This window comes from Astatotilapia calliptera, chromosome 12 (genome assembly GCF_900246225.1).
Source record: "Astatotilapia calliptera chromosome 12, fAstCal1.2, whole genome shotgun sequence".
Lineage (NCBI taxonomy): Eukaryota > Metazoa > Chordata > Actinopteri > Cichliformes > Cichlidae > Astatotilapia > Astatotilapia calliptera.
In genome coordinates this window covers 1,582,584-1,599,280 of record NC_039313.1, presented here as the reverse complement: position 1 = coordinate 1,599,280, position 16,697 = coordinate 1,582,584, and the positions used below count along the sequence as shown (strand labels likewise).

General features: G+C 41.6%; 2 protein-coding genes across 2 annotated transcripts in view; both read right to left on the bottom strand.

Moving 5' to 3' along the window:
* The window catches only part of LOC113032917 (serine/threonine-protein phosphatase 6 catalytic subunit-like), a 78,805-nt gene that overhangs the window by 50,287 nt on the left and 11,821 nt on the right, over positions 1–16,697 (bottom strand). The window lies entirely within an intron of this gene.
* On the bottom strand, positions 5,851–14,538 carry LOC113032918 (uncharacterized). Its single transcript, XM_026186056.1, has 5 exons — positions 14,416–14,538; positions 11,827–12,006; positions 10,608–10,832; positions 8,515–8,656; positions 5,851–7,558 (listed from the first exon to the last, which is right to left on the bottom strand). Exons 2-5 carry the CDS (start codon positions 11,969–11,971, stop codon positions 7,435–7,437), a joined length of 636 nt encoding a protein of 211 aa, XP_026041841.1. The 5' UTR covers positions 11,972–12,006; positions 14,416–14,538; the 3' UTR covers positions 5,851–7,434.

Here is a 16,697-nt window from a genome sequence, read left to right as displayed (position 1 = left end):
CAGAGGGATCGTATTTTGTCTGGAGCCTCTTAAAAAAAAATAAAAGTAGGCTCTGCTCCTCATTTGAACACAGTCTCGGCTGTGGAGCTATAATCACTTTTTTCTGATCTATCCTAACTATACAGGATTTCTAAGGACTTGCATCGTGGGCTTGTTTAAATGGGGGAAAAATCTCACTTATGAACCCAATGGGGTTTTTTTGGGTGGGTGCCTTCAAAAAGGAGATGCCTGAAGTTAATTTCAGCAGCAATTCAAAGGGACATTCTGTGTTTATCAATCTAATGACCTGTGTATAGCCAAAAACACCACTAGAGGGCAGCACAGTCAGGGCAGTAACATCCCAAATACTGAATGACTCGTGCTGTGAATTTGTGAAGTCTATTTCAAAGGCACTGTGGCAACTACGAACAACTTAGTCGTAGCATCTGCTTAATATCAGATCTGTCATGTCTACCAACAGCAGCTCAGTGATGGTGCTGGGTTAACTGGCACAACGCTGGAAGTCTCACTGCAGCCAATAACATGTTTTTCACAACAGGAGCTGGTACACGGTGTTTGGGGACATACATTTATACCATTAGTCAGCAAACAGTGCCTCACGATATATGAACTTAAACTATTTAAAGTTATACAACCATTTAACTTTGTGTTTTTTAGGGCAACATGATGATTTCTGCCACAAACAAACACGCACATTTATTTATTTATTTTTTTGGCCTGTCCCGTTTGGCTCTTTTGCATCAGAATTGTTGTCTAAAGGCAAAGAAAGATGCCCAACGGATTTACTTTACCAACCTGACCATCCCAGCCTTGCCGTAATGGTCCATTTGATTCACCTTTTATTGTTTATTTTATTTTCACTTACTGAATACGGGACAGACTTGACTGGGGGAAAGAAGGGGAGAAAGAAAGAGGGAAAGAGAAACAGCTGAGAAGAGGGACGGGGGAGAAGGGCAAAAGACAAAAACCAACAGAACGGGCAGAGAAAAAAAAATGCATCTATCGATCACCTGGATCACCTGCTGAGAAAGAAAAAAGAAAGCAAGCAGAAGCGAACAAGAGTAATAGAATAAACAACATCACAATGATATATGGGAATATGACAGTAAATACTAAATGTTAAACATTATTGTGCAGCACATAAGATCAACAGAACACAGTGTGCTTTGAGGTAGGAGCCAAAAAGGGTGTAGTTTGTGGGTGTGATCACCCGTGTGTACACCTGTGAGCATGGACGCGCTTGTTTTTTGTTTTTTTAAAAGGTTCCTTCATGTAATGATCTGCTAGAGGGTGTGGGGGGGCCACAGCCCCGTCCTCCAGGGCATGAAGCAGGTATGGAGGAGATCAAAACTCCAGACATCCAGAGGCCCCCAGAACACAAGAGACCAAGGAAGACCAACAGAGGGGCAGCCGCGCCACTGTCCCAGAAAGAGCTGAGGAGAGTCCCAGATGAGGGCTCACTCAGCAGCCGCGGAGCAGAAGCCAGGGGGGGTTGCAGTGACGCGCCCGTGAGCTCCGCCGGCAGCCAGCTGTGCCTGAGTGACCGAGCCCCAGGCCGAGAGGCCGGGGGCACCCCACCTCCGAAGTGGCCCGAGCGAGCCCCAGGCTATGAACTTAAACTATTTAAAGTTATACAACCATTTAACTTTGTGTTTTTTAGGGCAACATGATGATTTCTGCCACAAACAAACACGCACATTTAAATAGATCTGAAAAGACAATCAATTCATATCAGACTGAAGTGGTTTAGAATTAATACAAAAGGCAAAAATTGATGACATGCAGCTCCCGCACCACCTGCTTCATGTACTTTGGGTTCTGTCTTTCATGCTGATGCGACTTTACACGTACAGCTTATCTAAACAACTATCTAACCCTTGATGGCAGTGATGTTCCCTGTTGCAAGCAGCCTCTTTCAGGAGGATAACACACCCTGCTGTACTGAAAACATTATTCGGGAAGGGTTTGAGGAACATGAAGACGAGCTCTCCATATTATCTAGATTCCATCGATCTCAGCATCTGTTGGATGTGTTTGATTGACAGATCCAAACTCTATAGAAGCTCTACCTTGTTCACAGGCTCAGTTAAATCTTATGTATATAGAACCAAATCACAGCCACAGTTGCCTCAAGGCGTTTCATACTGTAAAGAGCCTACAATATTAATAATTAGCACCTGTAATAGTACTAATTGGTGCTAATCTCCTGAAGCCAGAGCACCTTCACAGGTCCTGTAAAGTATGCGCTGTATCAGTGCTGGTCTACTGTGTACATCAAGTTAGGAAAATGGTTTTAATGTGTGATGATGGAGTTCTTCCATGAGGACGCCGGGCTTGTCTGTGTGTATTTCTGTGTATGCAGGGGCATTAATCTGAGCTTAGAGAGTCTTAGGAATGTGAGGAATGGTAATCACCTTTACTCTAATTACTTTTCTACCCTCACCATACTGTCAGCTACACTTGAGGTACCTCACAGCACATAACTCGCCCCTGTCCATTGCTGCGGCTCACACCGCCAGTATGATCCCTAACGCTGTCTTCCTCACACTATCTGTTTGTTTGGGCCTGTTTTGCCCGACTGCCTCCTCTCATGGGAGATCTGCTAAGAAGGCAGGCTGCTTCAGAGTCAACAGCTGCAAATGCATCATGGAGAATGGCAGCGGAGTTATAAACCTGAAGGCTATGGAAGATGCAGACGGCTTCCTGGGTCGTTTGAAGCCCGTGGCAGCAGGCAGTGTGGTCCCGGTGGACACAGAGGTCCTCCTGTCCTTCAGCCCCTGCCAGCATTTCTCCCTGCCGGATGACTTCACAGGAAGTGACTGCACCGATGTCGCAGCATGCCTCATTGTCAGGTAGAACAGACGCATTACTCTAACGAGCATGTAGATTTATGTCACACCAACTGTAGAGACTATTCGCCTCAGCACGTCTCTCTCTGTGAATTTGAGCTGTGAACAGTTCCCACCTGACTGTTTTAACCTCTGGTAAACATTTCGATAAACTCCAGTGGTTTCCACCATTGATTAAGGCTTCCTTTGTACTCTGTGTTGGCATCCAATCCCAGGAAATGTTGAACTGTAGACACTTTGTTTCCTTCACCCTGCAGTCATTTTTGAAGGAAACGTCTTGATTTATGTAAAGGAAACACAAACACAAGGCCGTGGCTCACAGCTTATTGAGTTTTCAGAAAACATTAAACGTTAAACATCTTTCTTCCGTAGTTGTAGACCTGCTTTGTGAATGTGAGCATAGGTTTTCTCTGGAGCACTCACGGATGCCTTACACGTCTCGCACGGGATATTTTAACTGTAAGACAGCAAGTTTCCCACATTCTAGTTGTTAATGCACCACTTGACCTTTTCCAACATCAGTATCGATGTCTTTAAAGGAACGCATGCTCAAACAAAATTAGCACTGGCTGACATAAACTGGAAAAAACTGCTGTGAGGTTTCTGTTCTGGATTGCTTTAAAAATTCTCTGCAGGTTTCTCAGGTAATTTTATCCTGATTGTCCTATTTTGTAAACATGTTTGACTCTGTTGTGCTGTGTTGTGTTTTCATCCTTCCAGAGATGGTTACGCATTGAGCTGACTGGTCTAACATCAGGCTTGTCTCGTGTCTTCATGAATGTGCATGTTCAGCTATAGTAAATGTGTTTTAATAGCTGAAAGAACCTTGAAAAACTCTCCAAACGCTGCTCATCACACTCTCCTGTTCCTCACTGAGGACTGTTGTCGTAGTTCATCTGTTGTAAATGTATGTGTTCTAAATATTGGGGGAGTGTGTCCCCAGCGCTCCCGCCTGAAATCTACACCATGTCGTGACTCAAGAGGCTGTGCAGCTGCTGACTGAGATCACAGCGCTGTGTGTGTTCTTGGTGTTTGGGAGTAAAAAAGGCCCGTGGCTGAAGAACCAGCCCAGTTAAAGGAATTTACTGAGAGACGTTATAGTCTTATAGAAGTCATCTCTTTCCTTCAGTCTTACTCGGGGATGAATGTACAATATTGTGCAAAATTCTCAACCCACCCCTCGTTTCTTTATATTTTACCCCCTTTAATGGGATGTGTTTTTCTTGCCATTGAAAATATGCAGTTGTAGACTAATTGTTGCCTCTTTGGGTTTGATGTGACAGGCGTTCTTTGGTCATTTTCTTTTTTTACTGAATTCACAAAAGTCTCCATCTGATAATTTAAACAACCTGTTTCCTCTAAATCCTCTTAAAGTGATGTTTGGTCATTTGTGATGAAGGTCAGTGGGTTTTTCCCCATAAATGTTGTCAGTCGATTGCTGTGAGTGTGTGTGTGTGTGTGTGTGTGTGTGTGTGTGTGTGTGTGTGTGTGTGTGTGTGTGTGTGTCGACACTGTAGCATTATTTCAGTACAGGTAAACTGAAAAGTTGTGAAGTGCAGTAGTTCAAAGTACTAACAATGAGAGGTGAAAGTAGTTCTTTACCTTACTCACTAACATGTGATATGACAAGCAGTTAAAGTTAGTACCTAAAACTGGTCAGATCTTTGCAAACACTAATAAAGAATGAAAGCCACTGTGAAATCTCCATCCATCTTCTTCCTCCTATGCAGAGCAGGGTCGCAGAGAAGCCCAGACCTCCCTCTCCCCACACACCTCCCCACCACGGCGTTCCCGGCCAGTCGAGAAATATCATCTCTGCAGCGCTACCACTACATTGGACACTGATGTGTCACTCCATACACATCAGTTGTCCAACTGAGTGGACATGTAGTAAACTCTTTGAAAAGTACATGTTTAAAAAAATGAAGTTTTAAAATCATAATTCATACACGACACGTTTAAACTCCTCCAACTGAAAAAAAAACACCAGCAAAGAGGTGTGAGGATGCTTAGAATTTGAAACTGTGATCCTGAAAACATTCACCGCTACAGGGTTTATTTTGTATTTTATTAAATATGCTTTTAAAACAGAGAATTTGAGATTATTTTATCACTAGAAGAAAAGAAGTTTTTCTGCTTTACAAATGTGGCAGTTGGCTCAATCCCTCTGCTGTTCGTCTTCTTCTCCTGTCTCAGCTCACAACAAGCTCCCAATGACAGTCGTGCATTACCACTGTAATCCAAATCAGTCCACGTCTGTCAACCAAGAGCAGAGCCTGAGCAGCAGGGAGCCCCTGCAGATCTGGGTGGAGAGCCTCTGTGCTTGTCCTGTGCCGTGGGAGACCTGGGTGTAGGCACCATCTTCCTCATCATCCTCTCCTTCAGTGCAGCTGCATACTTCCTCCTTGGTAATGGTTTGAGTCCAATAAGTAATCCAAACCTAACAACTTATAAAATGTTGTTCCATTTTATCATCATGTTCACTCCTCAGCAGGAGCATGAAAGTGTTGCTTGGATTCCAAACAACATCATTTAGTGATGATGTTTATTGTAGATCAGATGTCACAAAGTCCACGACTGTTCAAGATGAAAGTGATACAAAGCAAATAGTGAGACTGTATACAAGTAACAGAGTCCAAACATCAGGTCGTGCTCATTTAATTTTCATTTAATGTGCAAAGTTTTGTTTAAAAAAAGTTTACAGTTTCTTCCCATCTTCTGTCGGCGAGAGGGGAACGTAGATGCTCATATAAACAAGTTTCCAGTAATGGCATCAGTTGATGTAGAAGTAATCCCTGTGAGCCCAAAGCTCAGGCTCTCGTCTGCTCTAAATCCTTGTTTCTGCTTGTGTGTCAGTGAGCGTCGCTCCCAGCTGTTCTTCTTCCTGCTGACAGGCTCCTGTGCACTGAGACCCTTTCGCAGCAGCAGTGGTGCCCAGATCTCTCCAGAGCACAGCGTGTGGTGCATGATCTGCTACCTGTTTGCCGACAGGAGGCCAGCAAGAAGACGCGACACAGATGCGACAGATTGCACGCAGGACGCCGAACACTGCAGCTCGCCTCGGCCTGGCTCTATTCTACAGTGTGCTTAAAGCACAATGAGAAGAATCACACACCTCTTACAGAACAAGTCAGACCCTACAGCTGATTTGTTGAATGCTTAATAAAAGACACTTTAACACTAACAACCAGCAGTGACGATAGCAATAACATACTGTCACCTTAAAAGGAGAACTTTAACTTGAGCCAAGAAGTTTTTCTTTGTACAATTAACAAATCAAAGGAAAAAGAAATGTAACTCCAGCTCATTCATTTTCCACTGCTGCTGGAATAATTGGGACTTTAAACTGAGAATATTCAGTCAATCAAGAGCTTTGATGTGAAAATGCATGTTTGGGTTGCCTTTTTTATTGAGCCACGAGATGGCAGTAATTTACAGGATGGATGCAAACAGTCATGAGAGAAACTTGGCAGACGCTGTTTTAGCTGTAATGAAAGAAAGGACTGACGGTACGTGAGTAATGAATGATCGAACACTGCTCATCCTGCTTGTCCTGACAGAAGGCTGCTGCTTTAGAGAGGAGAGTGACTGAAAAACAGGCTTTTTCATTGTTTTCTGACACATCACTGAGTCCCTATTGACTCTCATGTTAAAAGACTAAAGTACAGCAATAACCTGTAACTTGGCCACTTGGGTTTATAAAGCCTTAAAGTTAGAACAGTGACTACAATAACCACCAGGTGCACCAACAGCAGCAGCTGTAGCTGATAGCGGACTGCCTGTCAGCAGACAACCATGGACTGTGTACTTTGGATCATTTGTTTCCAGAAGGACCGCTGACGCAGAAAAATCACACATAGTTATTATAAATACAAGTAAAACAAATGAGTTCTTTGTTTTATATACTAAGAAACAAACGTCTTTAACGAGACAAAATAATACACAAATTCTTCTTTCTATTCATTGATGGCTTCTCAGTTATTACAACACAAAACACATAATCAGGTAAACTGAATAATCATGAATCCTAAATCAGTCCAACATCCGTGTGGATGGAAGAAAAGCTGAATGTGGAGCATAACAAAATAAAATGTACAAAGTCATTGACAAACCTATGTAGCTGTAGTTACAGGTGAACACACCTGAGTAACACGGCCTTCAAACGGACTGTTTGCAGTCTGGAAGTGCTTGATCAGCTCGTCACAGGACTTCAGTGAACTCTAATAAACTCTTTGGTTGTTTGTTAGCCGTGTCCTGTTCTCTTCATCCTCACGCTCTCCGTTTTCCACATTCTACGTTTTTCTAGTTTGTCGCTACAGCTGTCATTTGTCCAGGTTTTATTTTGAAACAACACTCCTGCTCCACTAACAGTATATGTTGGCATGTCAGTTGTCCACAGAGATCTCATTAGTTTGACATTTTCCCTGCAGTGCATAAACACCGTCGTCCCTCAGAGGTCACCCAGCTCTCTGAGCAGAGCGTTGATATATATCTGAGGAGAAACTACACCACCTCATTAGGTGTGTTTGTGTGCGCTGGTCATGTGGTGATTCTTTTGGGGTTAAACTGACTCAGAAGGTTGTGATCAGCTGGTGATGTGCTGTGGACTGCTGAGTCCTGGATCAGGCTCGTCTTCACTGGTGTGTGACACGTGTGAGATGGTTAGTTTGACCTCACGTTCTTCACCGCTGGTCTCCTCTGATAAATTCCTGCAAGGAAACACAATGAATATGTCCCAGTTTGAACCAGTATGATAAGTGTGCGTGGTACATAGTGTATAGTATATGTTTTTGTGCGTATGCAGGAGTACCTTAGCTGTTCCTACGAGATGTTTTCGACTATTTTTAAAAGCTAACTAATGTTTTGTTTTCTAGTTTGTCACTGATCTTCACCACATCGGGAATAAAACGTCTCTAGCTAGGATGTAATGGTACAATAATTCCATCGTTCCTTTCAGAAGTTTTTGTTTTTTACTGATGATCCTTTGAGAAATGTAATAAAAACACTCACAGCAGCAGGGGGCAGCATGTTACCAGCGACTGGGTTGAGATATTCTGTCCTCAAGAACAAGAATATAAATAAGAAGAAACTGAAATAAATAAGAAGATGTTCTTAATGGTTAAATTCTGCGTACACCCTCTTGTGATACAGTTTCATGTTATATAAGCACAGCTCTGTCGTGGTCCAATATCAGCTCCTATCTCCTGAACACACTGATGGGAATAATATGCAGTCATTCTGCTTACACCCGGCTGTGTGGGATTACTGCTCTTGGCTCTGAGAAACAAGACAATGTTGTACATGCTTGATGAACACCCAGTTCCAGTGAATCCCAGGGTCTCCCCCTGTCACTGCACTGGTATTTTACAGAGTTTCTTTTTATAAAACATCCTGTAACTTTATCCTTTTTCCTTCTTTGTTGCATGGAATAATGCCATGGATATAACAAATCCCATTTAGGCCCAGCGGACATGACTTTCCATGCACTGCAGTTGCTCTAATTGCTTGGGAAAATAGTTTTTGTCTCCCCACCCTCGTGCTGACATCACTTCTGAGACCTGTTTGGGAAAGGAGGGTGAAAACTACAAATGTTTATCCCAAACAAAGCTGAAAGTGATGCAGATTCATCGTTTCCTATGACTTAGAACAGCCTCTGTGCTCATACCTCATCTCCCGTCCGTCTGTGTCCTGCTTCTCATCTTCACACAGTGATGACGGCAGATATAGATGGAGCTCTGAAACCTTTGTGGAAGCAGGATGTGTGTGTCGAGCCGGCCTCTCGCTGTCGCAGGGGGTTCTCGAGGTCTCTGTGCAGAGTATGTGTTTCAAAGAGTTTATCACTCTAAGACACGCAGCTTTGAACTTAGACACATCTACACTGCAGATGTCATTTACCGCTTGATCTGGGTGATAGATTGGGCATGACTACATCTGAACAACTGTGTCTGCTTATCACTAGAGGATATCCAAAAGGCAATTACCCAAACTGCAGCAAAAACATCCATTAATCCAAATACAGCAAAGCCAATAGAAAAATAGAGAAAGAATGACAATGAAATGAGATTATTTGCTAAAGTCACCACAAACATCTGTTTCTCTCCAAAGCCAGAAGAAGAATTCATATACGCATGTTGTCTGGATATGATTATAGAGATTTACAGGCAGATGGAAGCTGTTGTGTTTGTGTGCATGTGTGTTGATCAAAAGCTCTTTTAAGTGGTTAGCAGTGTGAAAAAACAGCAGCTTTAGCCATCATTGCTAAACGTACACATGAATACCACCAGATAGTTCTCAATAATAAAGACGATATTGTGTTTGTTTGATCAAATCCCCAAATCACATCTGGTTTATTTTCATCAATCAAACTGTAGAATTTCTCAAAGCTGAACATCAAAGACGTTTCTTAAATACCTATACATGAATCTGAATGACATCTACGTCTTACTTCAAAGAGCATTTACTGGGGTCAGGGTTGAGTTTGCTTAAAAATCATAGTTTTAAAACCATGAGGTTACATTTCAAAGGATTCATTTTGACATTTTCGTTTAAGAACTTTTATAATTGATTGATCCAAATGGTAACATTGTTATGAACAGAGGGACGTTAACTGAAGCCTAAGCCTGTGGGATGGATGAATTTGAAGAGGCTGTGATTCTGTCTTGATTGGTATCAATAAGACAGAATCAGTCTGCTGTTAATGTGGGACTGAATGGGCTCAAGCTGTGAATGACATGTTTCTAATAATGTTTTTAATGATATGGAAAAAAACTGTAAACATATCTTATTTTTATTTCTGCAAACACAGAACTACTTAAATTCAGTTCAGCATAAGTTGAAACAGAACTTTTTAGCATCAATAGCGAGGCAGTTGATGCAGGACAGCGATCGCCTTCTGACTGTGGTGGTCACTGCACTGAAATACTGAATATGAACACTTGAATGTATCACACATTTTTCCTGGTTGCAATCCTATTTGTACTTTAGTGTGACTGAACTATAGGACTGCGCTTTGTAATATGTCACATGACCAAATGATACAAACTCCCCTAGAACTTAATGGGATTTTAATGTGTTTTGTTTGAAACAACAGTGAAATCATAGAAAGAAGAAATAACTGTAATATAAGTCATTTTAAATAGTGTGATGTTAAGCTGTGCATGCATGTCTGCATTTAAAAGGAAAGTACACACAAATAAGACTGCAAGTCATTTCAAGCAGTGTGTAACTTCCAAGCAATTCAGTGGAAAAACAACATTTTCCCATCTTTATATTCACTGTGCTTTTAGTGCCAATGACTATGTTATACTTGTGGCTTAACCTTGGCTTTCTCTATTTGGATTATGCATTGTATTGGTTTGCATCACAGATGTTTAATTAGTCAGTTGTCCTTTTGTACTAAAAACATAAGAACTGATTCCACTTTTCATATTAGAAAAATAAATAAACAGCAGCAAATACTGCAGGACATAGGCCCATGTTATCTTATAATGATGGAGCCAAGGCAAAATGAAAGAAATAATAACTTTTCAAAAATATTTATATTCAAACCAAAGTGTAAGTGAGAATAAATAGAGTTGTGTGGAGCATTTTTCATCGTTTTGGCCTGTTAAACAAACATATTTGTGGATCTAGTGTAGAGTAATCACTAGAACTAAACAAATGTAACATGTAATGAAGGCTGTGTGCCTGCTGTGGAGTGAAAACTGAAAACACATTGTGAACGTCATTAGCACTGGACGTGCTTTTGGATTCACTCACCTGTTCTTTCATCGACTGGATCTTTGCTTTGGCCCACAGTGGGAGCTTCACTTTGTGAGGTCGTCTCAGGTCTGCTCCCAGTTTTGGACCTTGATGCTGGTTTTGCTCTGCTTTCCAGCCTCAGCCTGATGCTGCTGAGCAGTTTCTCATCTCCTCCCCCTCTGCTCTGTGGGATCACCCTTCCACTGCTGGGCCTCTGCAGGAGGGGGCAGCAGTACCCCTGCACTGTCACAGAAAATTGGAAAATTAATCTTCATCATATTATATACAATATTTAGCAAAACAAATGGGAATAACTCCATACATCACAAAACAAGACAGGTTTTATTCTCCTGACATTTACACTTGTCTTTTCCTTTGGGTTATGGTTACTTATCAATGTGCCACTGCCAAAGAACCTTTATAGGTATGTTAAGGAAAAGGGAGACCCTGGAGATGGCGGCATCATATTCCACATTGAGATAAATATCTTGTGAGTGCCTTCTTAAGTGGAAGCTCAAACTTTTATAAAGTAAACTAACGTGAAAAGAAAGAAAACTTTACTGTTAATCACAACTGAAGGTGTGCTGTGGTATCAGGCAGCAACAATGTTGCCAGTTCAGTCTTGGATCACATTTGTTCCTTGAAGTCAAATAAAACACTGTGATAAAACATTACAACATGTGACGTATGGAAAACCATTTCACAGGAATATTTATCTTTCCACTGGAACTGGTCTGTGAAACACTGACTGCAATCACAGCATGTTGTCAAGACTGGACCAAGGTCCTGCACCATGAGTAAAATAAAATAAAAACAAAAAACAATATAAATAATTTACAAAGAAAAGGGAATAAAAAGAAAAATTGAGTAAAAATATAGTAACTAATATAATATATAAATGATAGTCAATAATAACAAAATAATAGAAGTGAAAGATAAGCACTGCAGAAAACGACACGTTACGTTAAAGCTAGTCTGAAGCTGAACAACCTCATGAAAAGAAGTATGTTTTCAGTTGGGAACTGAAGACTGATAGTGAGGTAGAGGAGCTAATCTGAAGAGGGAGAAGCTTCCAGAGTTTTGGGGCTGTGACTGAGAATGTACAAGCCAAGCAGGAATTTATAATTACTGGAAGGTACTGAGAAATAAAGTTAGCAGCATGGGACGCAGAACTGCTAGATACCAGGGAGTGAGGCCATGTGAGCACTCACAATATTTTAAAACTGATACTACACACCTTGGAGGCCCAAACGCTCAGAGTCTCTGGACGAAAGCCACGTGCCAGTAGACGTCCTCAGTCTTGGTGGAAGGAGGTGGAGTCCTGTACCCGCTTGAAAGGATTTGGACTGAACGTTCCTTCTTTGCTCACTGTGGTCATTCATGCTTTCACCTCTATCACAGTGCTGCTGTCATTCATCTGTCAGCAAACATGCAAAGACAGACAGGACACAGGCAGTGAGCATCAAATGTACTTTCACTAGGTTTGTTTTTTGAACCCTATTACACTAAGCACTTTTATGGGCCTTGCAATTCTCATGAAATTAAGGAGTTACATGAAAAAATACTTCTAAGAATCTGAACTTAGTAGGAGCTGAAACATATGTATATATCTCTATATAATATATAGAGATATATATATAAAAAATCTGCATTCTCAGAGTAAAACCATGGTTTACATTTACAACATAATGTGTCAACCACATGGCCTGAATATTTCTTACTCTGCATACAGGAAGTCTGTAGGCGGTGCACAGGGCTGGGACATCTGTACCACATTAATTACATTTTTTTAATTATTCATCTAAAGTCTCAGCGATGCAAAAAGTCATAATAATAAAAACCCCCATTTTATTTTGGTTTCCTGTGCACGCTAAACAACTCGTTTTTGTGTTTGGTGGTGAGTACTAGTATAAAATCGAGACTGCAACATTACTGCTGCATCTGCACATTATTTTCAAATAAACTTAATCTTTTGGTAACAAAGCATTTGTGTAAAATTCCCACAAAACTGTACAAATTTCCAAAATCAGCCAAGATGACATGTTGATATATGAAATTCAACAGTCTGTGAACCAAAATATGAAATGTATTATAACACATGACTGACAACACAACAGCAAATTCAGCAGTTTTTATGCTCACTAAAGGATCTAAATGGAAAATACGAATAGATACTGATTTATTTTCTAATGGCTGATTATCAGTTTAGTTACTCTTATGCTTCTTTTAAAGAATGCAAAGCCTTTTACTCCTTCACTAATTCACAGTGTTGCTTTTTGTCATGATATCCATTTGCTTGCATAATCAGAGGTCTGTTCTCCTAGAGTCAACCTACATCCATTCAAACCTCCTGACTGAGAGGAGCGAAAACAAAAATACACTCAGGAGTGTGCATCACCTCAGGGTCAACCCACAACCTCTGGGATAAAAATAATTCTAAACAGGGAGGGCTGGATGGATGTATCTGTCTTTGTTTGGCTGTTTGTTGGATGCCGCCTCCACCACGATGCCGCCCTGGGCAACTGCCCATGTCGCCCGTATCAGAAACAGCTACTGGCTCTGGCCATTGTGGTTCTCTGTGTTATTGCACGGTCTTTACCTTCCAATATAAACCACCTTTAGGCAACAGTTGTGATTTGGCACTGCATAAATCACAATGAATTGAACTGAATTAAACTGAGTCTTTAAATCACATTTGGACTGTTCTTGTAATTTAAAATCCAATGTGCTCTTTAGTTCATTTTGTGCATGTTTGTTTGTTTCAGATCAGCTTGCCACACTTAATGCCTGATGTCAAAGCAATGGACAAGACAAGTGAAAAAACCGTGCAGGGATGGTGGAGTGGGTGAAAACAAGTGTTAGGGATGATTGTGGCAGCAAAAGCAGCAGAAGTGAAAGAAAAAGGAATGAAAGTAAGCTTTACAAGGCTGCAGTGACAGGAGAGAGCTGGAGGCTGCAGATTTAAAGATGTCAAGGTCAAGTTAGAGAGGTAAGGTTGAGATGGTTTGGACATGTGCAGAAGAGGGATGGAGGATAAAGTAGACAATACTCCATATACATGTTGAATATGGAGCAGCTAGGCAGGAGGAAAAGAGGAAGACCTCAGCAAAGGTTCATAAATGAAGGAGGACATTCAGAGAGTTGGTGTGACAGAGGAGGATGCCAGGCTTAGATGGAAGAAGCCGAGACGAAGACATAAACCTTCAGTACTTTCTGTCCTCTTTGTCATGTTGTTCAGTGTGTAACCCTTCTGTTCCTGTATCTAACTCAGTATGGTCCTAAGAGAAATAAAATATTACTAATCACAACCACATGTAACAGTTGGGTGCCCCTCCCTCACCCTAGGTCATGCAGACGGCCTCTTCCTGTTCTCCCTCCCCACTTTTCCCAGGTGCTTGCTAATAGCAGATGATCTCTTTAATAATGTGGGGTCTTTATCTCGCAAAATAAAGAATCTTGAAAAGACTGCTGCTGTGAACTGACACTATCTAGATAACGCTGCGTTTTGTGGCCAGCAGCAGACTGATTAGAGAATAACCATTTGTATAGTATAAGAAGACCTGACAGACGTTTGTTTCTAACCTGGGACAATCCTGGCCAGCTGTTCACGCAGGTTTTACAAGCCTGCTTCAACAGCCTCATGGATTTTAAAATAAAACAGACGGCATGCACCTCTGGAACGGATTTGGCCCTTTGGTTTTAGTCACTTGGACTTGCGGGGTTATCTACAGCGTTTTAACAAGAAGCATGTGTGTGTGGTTAGAGTTACAGTTCATTAGACTGTCTTTCAGCAACTTTCTAACTATGATAAAAGTTCTGCTCTTACCTGCTCTAGTTCAAGTCTTTCAGCACGTCTCCCTGAGGAACCACATAGTGCAGTGTTGAATGAAATCCCATTTTGTAATGTTCCTCTGAGTATGGATCCACACCCAAACGCTGATTTTAGGAGCAGGCGTGTTACTGTAGTCCTACTCCACTGTTGCTAAGGAGCCGAGCGCTGCTCTCTGGGTCTGTTTGTGGTTTGGTAGGGGTGCTGGAGAGGTGGGGTGACGTGTTTTTTCTTCTGTCAATAGTTACAAGCCTTGGTTTGTATGTTACAATGGCATTATAGTCGATATGACTGCTTTCTGGTTACCATGTTGAAGGTCTTAAGCTGAACAATGGGCTGAAAACAGCTGATGGAGTTTATATGATCACGCGCAGCATGTTTCATGATTTGACCCTGTGGTGTTTTCCTCCTTTCCACTGGGTTAATTGGTGGGAACAGTGCTGCTGGAACATTGAGAGGCCTGTTCGTCTGCGCCAACAGAGCTGTGGCTCAAGCTGTTAAAGCGTGAAAATAAAATCCAAACCAAGTGTTGTAAACTATCCCAAAGTACAAGGGTTTATGGGTAACATAGACATAACAAAATCTGAAATGATGCTCATTATTATCTGATGTGAACACCTTGAATCAGGACTGTCTGAAATCGCTGCAGGATACCAACATTATTCCACGTTAGAGCTTGTAACGACACATTTACAAATTAAATGAACCTTTTGTGCTTCTCCTTATTTTCTGGAGTAAACTCTTACATACATACTGTTGTGAATATTCATATTGTGGCGTGTTGGGGGAGCAGCTAGCTCTCTCCCATCATGCCTTGGGACACGTGCTGCTGTTTAGATGTTCTTGGTTTATTGTTTATGATTACGTTACTTTTAATTATTTTTAATTATTAACTATTACTGTGCATAATTATTAGGCAACTTAACAAAAAACAAATATATACCCATTTCAATTATTTATTTTTACCAGTGACACCAATATAACATCTCCACATTCACAAATATACATTTCTGACATTCAAAAACAAAACAAAAACAAATCAGCGACCAATATAGCCACCTTTCTTTGCAAGGACACTCAAAAGCCTGCCATCCATGGATCCTGTCAGTGTTTTGATCTGTTCACCATCAACATTGCGTGCAGCAGCAACCACAGCCTCCCAGACCACTGTTCAGAGAGTGTACTGTTTTTCCCTCCTTGTAAATCTCACATTTGATGATGGACCACAGGTTCTCAATGGGTTCAGATCAGTGAACAAGGGGCCATGTCATTAGTTTTTTCTTCTTTTTATACCCTTTCTTGCCAGCCACGCTGTGGAGTACTTGGACGCGTGTGATGGAGCATTGTCCTGCATGAAAATCATGTTTTTCTTGAAGGATGCAGACTTCTTCCTGTACCACTGCTTGAAGGTGTCTTCCAGAAACTGGCAGTAGGACTGGGAGTTGAGCTTGACTCCATCCTCAACCGAAAAGGCCCCACAAGCTCATCTTTGATGATACCAGCCCAAACCAGTACTCCACCTCCACCTTGCTGGCGTCTGAGTGGGACTGGAGCTCTCTGCCCTTTACCAATCCAGCCACGGGCCCATCCATCTGGCCCATCAAGACTCACTCTCATTTCATCAGTCCATAAAACCTTAGAAAAATCAGTCTTGAGATATTTCTTGGCCCAGTCTTGACGTTTCAGCTTGTGTGTCTTGTTCAGTGGTGGTCGTCTTTCAGCCTTTCTTACCTTGGCCATGTCTCTGAGTATTGTACACCTCGTGCTTTTGGGCACTCCAGTGATGTTGCAGCTCTGAAATATGGCCAAACTGGTGGCAAGTGGCATCTTGGCAGCTGCACGCTTGACTTTTCTCAGTTCATGGGCAGTTATTTTGCGCCTTGGTTTTTCCACACGCTTCTTGCGACCCTGTTGACTATTTTGAATGAAACGCTTGATTGTTCGATGATCACGCTTCAGAAGCTTTGCAATTTTGAGACTGCTGCATCCCTCTGCAAGATATCTCACTATTTTTGACTTTTCTGAGCCTGTCAAGTCCTTCTTTTGACCCATTTTGCCAAAGGAAAGGACGTTGCCTAATAATTATGCACACCTGATATAGGGTGTTGATGTCATTAGACCACACCCCTTCTCATTACAGAGATGCACATCACCTAATATGCTTAATTGGTAGTAGGCTTTCGAGCCTATACAGCTTGGAGTAAGACAACATGCATGAAGAGGATGATGTGGACAAAATACTCATTTGCCTAATAATTCTGCACTCCCTGTAAAGTAAA